The sequence below is a fragment of the Gavialis gangeticus genome, unplaced genomic scaffold (assembly GCF_001723915.1).
Source record: "Gavialis gangeticus isolate Ggan-Ray unplaced genomic scaffold, GavGan_comp1, whole genome shotgun sequence".
NCBI lineage: Eukaryota > Metazoa > Chordata > Crocodylia > Gavialidae > Gavialis > Gavialis gangeticus.
The window spans coordinates 31,659,847-31,668,406 of NW_017729033.1; the positions used below are offsets into that span (position 1 = coordinate 31,659,847).

The window sequence follows — 8,560 nt, forward strand, 5'->3', positions numbered from 1 at the left end:
CACCTCACAGATGCAGGCGCTCTGCCACTGACGGCCTCCACTAACCGGGAGGTGGGACGAAAAGACCACCTGGGCCCCCAACTCTCTAAGCTTGGCCCCCAGAACCACGTAGTGATCCATGGTCTGGTCCGGACTACTCTGGGCCGTATCATTGGTTCCCACGTGGATGAGGACCATAGGATAGTAGTCGGAAGGCCGGATGAGGTCAGTGATCTTTGTGACGTCCCCAGTCTTGGCTCCTGGGAGATAGTATACTTCTCTCACATTGGGGTCCGTGCGGCGGATGGGTCCCTCTGTTCCTCTGAGGAGGGAGTCCCCTGTGATGATGACCCGATGTCTCTTCCTCTGGGTCACTGAATGATGCTCCGGAAGTACGGATGCCAGCTTGTTGGTTGAGCTTCCTCCCTTCCTCCTTCCTCATGCCCAGTCTCCTCCAGCTGCCAGGGCCACATACCTGTTCCCCAGTTGTACTGGGGTGACAGTTGATGCAGCTGCGCACTGCCTGCGACGCCACCTGGCCCTGGAGGTGATCATCCTCCATAGCCTCCTGCAGGCTTCTGGGTGGTGACAGCCTGAGGGGATGGGCCCTGCAGAGAGAGAAAGTACCCGTCAATCTCGTCCTCCACAGCCCTGATCCGCCGCAGCCTGCTCACCTCTGCCTGGAGCTCTCTCACCTGCCCCTCCAGCGCCGCAATCTTGGCACAGGTGGGACAGGTGAGAGAAGCCTCCGCTCCCATGTCCCCCCCTGGCCCCAGGGACCAAGGCAGGTGGCCCCACCTGGTTGGAAGCCTCACCGGTCCCCGAGCCAGGAGGAAGCCGTGGGGCAGGAGCCCTGGCTGCACTCGGCGTGACAAATCCCATGCTGTCCCCCCCACTCACTTAACCTGGAGACGGCTACGGCTGCTGCTGCTGCTGCCGCCGCTGGTTCTTCTGCTACCTGCGGCCTCTCACGCGCCTCCCAGCGCAAACCCCGGTGCGCCCCTAAAGAGTGCTCCTGTCTGCACTCCCTGTTCATGCAGCTCGGGAGCGCTGCTAAATGGGGTCAGGCGGGGAAAGAATCCCCTGCCCGATTGCCCTCACCTGGCCCCACTTGCTCCCTTCCCCTTCCCTGGCTTACCTCCTGGTTGCTGCAGCTGTCCCTCAGCTGCAGATCGTTGCTGCTGCTGCTGGTGCTGCTGCTGTTGCCACTGCCTCAAGTGTCAGGGGACACCAGGGGCACGTGCGCTCCCTCCGGTGTCCTCAGCACAACCAAGGGGTATCTGGTTCTCCTCCTAAATAGAGAGGGAGCAAACAGTAAGATCAGTATTGCCTTAAAGTATACTTCAGTCTTCTCCAAACAAGAACGCAGTTACCTATTTATGCTCTCCAAATGAGAATGAGTTATCTCCTTAATAAATCAGTTTTATTGAGCATTATAAAGTATTAACTCCAAGCATGCATATAGATATAATCTTAGCAGTTTCAGTAATCTTAGCAAGATATGATCTTAGCAAGCAAGTAATTGTATATTACCAGTCGTAGTAATATGCGACTTGGGAGCTGGCCAGGCTTCCAGAGCTGGCAAGGTTCGTTGAAGAGAGAGAGATCAGATGTCGTCAGTTCTCAGGCATCATCGGGGTAGGGAAAAGGAGGTTTCTTTTGTTCAGGTAGTAATACTTATAGTCCTCTAGTCACATAGCTACCAATTAGGCTTTTTTTTTGTTTTTCATCAGCAACTTGAATTATGTCTCCCCTTTATCGCTGTTTCTTTCTTTTCTCCATGGTATCAGGAGCCATCTGCTCCAGATATGGGTGGAATGCGCCATAACAAACCCTTTTATACATAACAAGCCTCTATCATCGGACACTTGCAGAAAACAAGCTGCATCAGACCCTTTTTTCTGTAGGGAGCAGGTCATATAATCACATAACTCCATGAACGCCTTCTTAGCCTACTTATGTCAAGGCTGTTCTAGGCCTTACCGGCCTAAGGGACCATTTTGGTCCTGTCAGGCATCAAAAGGCTGAACTGTCTCCACATAGACACTTCCCTCTTGAAATCAATAGGGCTACTCTGATGATGTGTAAATTTAAGCAAATTGTCAGTGTTGTTTATAGGATGGGACTTGATCTTATAACTCCTAAACCAGCAGACCCTTGTATAGTCAGCTGCAGGATCAGATCCACAATAAGTAGATTGAAAAGTTGGTTCCTGAGCTGATCTCATTTAAAATGAAGTTCTGAAGTTCCTATTGAAGATCAGAGGATCTGTCAAATCTTTCTGGAAGATGATGTCATTTTGTAAATTCTGCATGTACTTTGGCTAAAATGCAAAATTTGGGGGTGGGGAGGAAATGTCCTTGTAACTGTTACAGCTGCTTCATATCTTTAACAAAAATCAAGAGCCAGCAAAAACTGGTATGCATACTTGATATGAGATGATAGCATCTGATGAAGCAAGTCCTCCGCTTCAAAAAGCATGTGCAATACATCTGTGATTTAGTTAGTCTACGAAGGTACAACTTTGTCTGGCCTTCTATTTGGTATATCCTGGAAGTTGTTCCAGTGCCTCATTTCCATACTTCAAGATAGCTCTTTTCTATGCACAGAACTAAACACCCAAATACATTTTTGCTCCCAGTCCTGCAGCTTTGTTATATGCATGGTCATCATATACGAATTGTTGAGTATGAATTTTGATTAACTAAAAATAACAGATAATATTTTGATCATTGTTAGGAAATGACATAACAGCACTAGGAAACGATGTAAAAGCACTTACTGCTCTACATGGCAGGATGTTCAGATGTATGGGTTTTTTGCTTATCTTTACAGAGAAGAATCTGACAGATGCCCAAACTAACTTTGGGCTTTGGGGAGATGGCAGAGGCGAAGATGAGCTGTCACCTGAAGAAATTCAAATGGTAAATTCTGTTTTACATTTGCTAATTGTGGATTTTTTCACCTAATGCTATCACTACGTTGTGTGGCAAGGAACAGAACACCCACCCACACTTGGCTTTCAACTTGCTTTTTATGCAAAATGACTCGATAAAAAATGTGTCCTATGTATGCCTTTTTCCACTTGGTTTCCTAAGTCTTGCTATCAGTTAATATTAACATTGCTACAAAATAATTTTAAAAGTCATTACTGCACAGTTATGCAATTAGTGAGCAACTGTTTTTCAGTAATTAAAACTTCCCTTTGAAATTTAAATTAAAACTGCTCTTTTAAATTGCCGTTATGAATTGCTTTTTAAGTCAGCAAACAGCAGAAGTCATGGTAGCATTAAGAGACGCATAAAGAAACTTCTGGAGGATAAGATTGTTGTGACAGCTTCTGCCTCAGACTAGCGCCAGAACACAGTCAAGTTATTCTTATTTCACTTTATTCTTTATATGTGTATGGTCAGTGATTACAGAGCAGGCTTGCTTGAGCCATTTTTCTTATTGATCAAGCCATTGTTACAGTGGCAAGTTAGCCAACAGGGTTTCGTTCAGTGCACTCTATGCATCTTTCTGGTTGTCACCATCATTTTATTCAGTCATCTACCCCATTCATGGTGGAACTGATTGACGTGATGCTCCAAATTGCAAGGACAGGGTAGCTTCATATCGACTTTAGGGCTTTCAGTGTGTGCAGAGTGTTCAGAGATCACACTTCGAAAGGCTTTGTCCAGACACATAAACACGTTGCAGACACTTGGACAGAAACAGGTAAAACCCAAGCAGCAGCCATCCCACAGGTGCAGCGTGATCAACATTACTGTCTGAGCTAAGGCAAAGTGCTGCTGCATTCAAAGCATCCAAAGCTTTCATTGTGGCATTTCAAGGGATTTGCAAATATTGTAGACACGGGGCTGGTCAGGAGGTCAGACTGGGTACCACACTACCCCTGCACACTAGGATTTGGGCTCCATGGCACCCCAACCTGGCTGAAATCAAGCAGTGCTGCCCCATCTTATGCACCAGATTTGGGCCCTGAGCCATAAAAAGCCAAAGATCAGTAAAGTCATCTTTTCACCATAGATGGTGAGTCTAACTTATGTAGCAGTGACAAAACTATCTTAGCATAAGTAAAAGCATTTTGGAGCCATAATTCACAGTTATGCATTTAGCTTCAATATAAAAATGTTGCCGTTATGAGCAGCCTCCCCTCTAAACTGTGTGGGATGTGCGGCCACGCAGGTGTGCTCGTGTTGCACTTCCAGATGTGCCTGCGTGGCTGCGCATACCATGCAGCTCAGAGGGAACACTGGTTACAAGGCTTGAATTGGCACTGTAGTTCTGCAGATTAGAAAGGAATAGCGTTCCACAAGTGGCTTAGTTTCAAAAGAAGATTGAATAAGGGAGTGGATACCGAAAGGGGAGTTTTTGGCTCTCTATTTAGAGTAGGGGCTGGCAAAATTTGCCAGATTGGACCCACCAGGTGATTTCATCTGGCCTGCAGGCAGGCACCCACCAATAACCTGGGCACCCCTTGGGATAACCAGCAACAACAGCCACAAACTGACAGAAAGCAGATTTAGATTAGACATGAGGAAGAACTTCTTTATGGGAAGGGTTGCCAGAATCTGGAATGGGCTTCCAAGGGAGGTGTCGCCCTCCCGTACGTTGGGGGTCTTTAAGAGGAGACTGGACAAGCACCTGGCTGGGATCAAATGACCCCAGCGCTCTTCCTTGCCCAGGCCAGGGGGTTGGACTCCATCTGTTGAGGTCTCTTGTGACCCTAGCAACTATGAAACTGTAATAATTGTATCCAGACTGGCCTGTGGTTGCCCCTGCTGCATTCCACATGGGGCTGAGCCTTGCCCGCTCCCACCCATGTCTGCCAAAGGTCCCTGGCACCAGCCATTGTACACAGCTTCCTAGCAAGGCTATTATTGCCCCTGCTGCAGCTGCCTGGGGAACTGCTCAGCTCCCTTGACCTCCAGTGGTTCCTGCTCCTGTACTTGCTGCAGCGCTCCAGACAGCAAGTAGGGAAGAGGCAGCAGGTGAAGGGGAAGCTGTATCTGGGTGGGAGTGCAGGGCTGGGGTTGAAGGGAACGTGGGGCCAGGGCCAGTGGGAGTGCGAAGCCCAGGATGCAAGGTCAGTGGGAGTCCAGGGCCCATGCAGGGGCTGGGGTTGGTAGGAGTGTGAAGCCAGAGCAGGGAAATGGGAGCGTGAGACAAGCCTGTCTCCAATATGTGGGGTTCCCCATGGTTCAAGTCCAGCTCCTGGGACTTGGCCAGGAGAGGCAGGGGGCAATGAAGCTGGGCTGGCTTATCCCCATTCCCTGACACCTTGGCCCGGTCCTGGGAACTGCATGCGGAGGCAGGGAGCAGGGCCAGGCCACCAGTTCCATTGCATGGAGCTCTTCCCCACTGACATTGCTACTCTGGCCAAATCCCAGGAGCTGCACATGAGCCATGAGGAGCCCCATGCAGTGGAGCTGGCTGGCCTGGCCCCTCTTCCTGCCACTTTGTAAAGCTCCTGGGACTCGATTAGAGCTGTGGGCCCTGAGCACCCTGAGGGCCTGTTGCTGCTGCTAGCAGAGGCTGTGCCATGGGGGGGGGCTTGCGGGGGGAGCCCCCCCCACACATCCCACCATATATACGCATACCCCTCCATGCATCTCTCACACACACACACCCTCCTCAACACATGTCCTTCACACACCTACACCACCTGACAAACTTCACACCCACCCACACCCTTGTCCACACCCCCTCACACCTCTCACCGACCCTACACACACACCAACACCGTCCCCCATATCTCCCCACAAACAATATGCAAGCATAAGACTTTATTTTGAGCTATTATGCAATCGTCTCTATATACGCTATACAAACGCATGTAAATTAGGACAAAAGTATTTTTTTTAAATAAAATGTTATAGTAGATGTTGGATTTTTAGTATATGATTTAGTTGTTTTCCCATTCTAAGATGACAGTTCCCCCTCCCAAAAGGAGTACTATAAAGGGCAAGGAGGATGACAAGCAGAGGGCAGGGCACCTGTTAAGGGGCAGGAGTACCCTTGCAACCCTCAACAACTCATCAAAACTCATTAAGTGGCCCTCCAGCTGAAATAATTGCCTACCCCTGATTTAGAGGATGTGATTTGTGGAGTTATTCCTGCTGTCTTTAGGTTGTATGGTTTATCTGTTTTTTCCTATGCTCCTGGGCTTGACTGGTTGCCACACGGGCCAGGAAGGAATTTATTAAATTTACTTCTCTTTCACAGCATCTTTGTGTGTTGTTCAGAGAGTTATTTTACAAGTATGCTATTGAGAATGAATATTGTATTCACAATATGATGTTTCAAAAGAATTCTAAAATCTCCCTGACCTAGCTATAGCCTGACATACTGTCAGCTAGTCCTAAGGGTCAGCAGCTAGACCTTTTTGAAAAGTCCATTATTACTCCATATACCCTTCCAAAGTCCTACTGCTCTCCATTTTTATTTTTTATATTTTGAACTTGGCATTGATCATTTCACACTGGCTCACTTTTTTTTAATTTCATTTGCAGAGAGTCAGGAATGGCACTGTATGAGAAAACTGCATAAAAATAACACTGAAGTTCTGAGTTAAATCAGCAAACACAAGGCCATCATGTAACTTTGCTCTTAGCTTGCCATGTTCTGCCTACATTTTGCAGAATGATAAATTGTCTGTGACACAGATCTGACACTTCTGCCATGTCTAGGCATATCAGAATGACTTGTGTGTTAAATTTTAACTTTAGCTCTAGATTTAGTAGTGTGTTCAGCAAAGCAACAGATGCAAAATGGTATCGAGATTCTTTTTAGTTCTTGCTAGGTCTATGACAATAAAAAAATTTCTTGGGCTTGTGCAATAATTTACTCTTAAATATGAACAGCAGATTTTCTTTACAAATGTATTGTATTAGCACAAAAGTACTAAGGAGCATATAGTATCTAGAACAGGAGACAAGAGGCAGCAGAAGCACAGCTATACCTATTACTGTAGTTGAAACTACCACCTCTCCTCTCCTCTTCTAGTTGACTTAAGATATTGCCAAAAGTCAGTTCTGCCCTAGATGGCTGATTTTTCTCCTGATGGTGGTGGGAGGCTACATTCAGTGTTCATCCTTCCCTAACCCTTTAGTAATGTTTTTCACATAGGAAAGAATTGATGGGGAATGTAGTAGTGGATGGCAGTTTGGGCAGCAGCAACCATGAGATGATTGAGTTTAGGATCCTGACAAAAGGAAGAAAGGAGAGCAGCAGAATATGGACCCTGGACTTCAGTAAAGCAGACTCTGATTCACTCAGGGAAATGATGGGCAGGATCTCCTGGGAGGCCAGTCTGAGGGGGAAAGGAGTCAGGAGACCTGGTTGTATTTTAAAGAAGCCTTAGTTTGTTCCCGCACCCTCAGTATTCCAGTGTTCAGGATGAATAGCAAATATGGCAGGCGACCAGCTTGACTTTGCAGAGAACTGTTCAGTGAACTCAAATACAAAAAGGAAGCTTACAAGAAGTGGAAGTTGGGCAGATGACCAGAGATCCAGGTTTCCCCTTGCAGGTTGCCAGAGTTCCAGTTTGCAAGGGGCTGCGAGGAGTGGGAGGAGGCCAGTCAGGCAGGGGACACCATGTACATGTCCACACATACACATACACGTGGCTATCAGGCAGCCTGGAGAGTGGGTCTCGCAGCTCACCGCAGGTAAGTCTTGGGGCAGGGGAGGATTGAGGCCTCCATAGTGAGGGGGAGGGAGTTGGGCAGGGCTGGGACTGCTGCCCAGTCAGTGTGGTGAGTGGGACTTAGGGCCTGGGGCCATGTATGAAGTGCCCTGTGCCCACCCAGCAGCAGCAGGGGTGGCGGCATGGGGTTGTGTCCCTCACTGCTGCAGGTGGGCAGGGCGCACTTTGCCATGGTGGTGCGGAGCTCCCGCAGGTGGCTTTAGCCTCCCCGCCCCACTCTCCCCTGCTGTGCCAGGTCCTAGCCACTCAGGCCCCAGGGGAAGGGCAACAGGGTGAGGAGGCCCTGTAGTGGCCAGTCTGCATCTGCCCCCACCCACCGTGGGCTTCACTCTGGCTGTGCTGCCGGGGGGAGGGGGAGCCAGGCTCCACACTCCAAGGCAGCAGCTATCTCCCATGGGCAGCAGCTGGAGCTCAGGTGCTTCTGCAGAGCACGGGCAGAGGGCTGCAGACCTAGTTCCCTGGCTCTGTAGCCCTTGGCAACTGGGGGCTCCCTCCAGCGGGGCTGGGGCGGCTGGGGGCTGTAGGTTGGGGGTGAGGGGCACGAGCAGGGCCGGGGTGTGTGGCCAGACACCAGCCCCAGGCCTGAGGCAAAGTGGGGTAGGGAGGGAGGGACCAGGCTGGTGTTGTCGTGGGCAGAAGCAGAGGAGAGGCGAGCAGGGGGAGACATGCCCCTGGAGGCATCCCAGCCCTACCCCCCACCCCCAGTGATGCAACAATGGGGAGAACGTGGGGCGTTCAGAAATGGGCGCCACACCCAGGGGCACCCGATGACTGGCTGCTTCTCCCGCTGGGCCCAGGCCCAGGTTTAGGCCCAGGCCCAGTGCAGGATGGGTGTCCCCAGGATAGGTGAGGGTGGTGGCACTGATCAGG

General features: G+C 49.5%; 1 protein-coding gene across 1 annotated transcript in view; it reads left to right on the forward strand.

Moving 5' to 3' along the window:
- STX18 (syntaxin 18) overlaps positions 1-8,560 on the forward strand; it is a 147,707-nt gene that overhangs the window by 121,384 nt on the left and 17,763 nt on the right. The window contains exon 8 of the mRNA XM_019526231.1: positions 2,815-2,903. Within this exon, the coding sequence (XP_019381776.1) occupies positions 2,815-2,903 (89 nt within the window). The remainder of the gene's footprint in view (positions 1-2,814; positions 2,904-8,560) is intronic.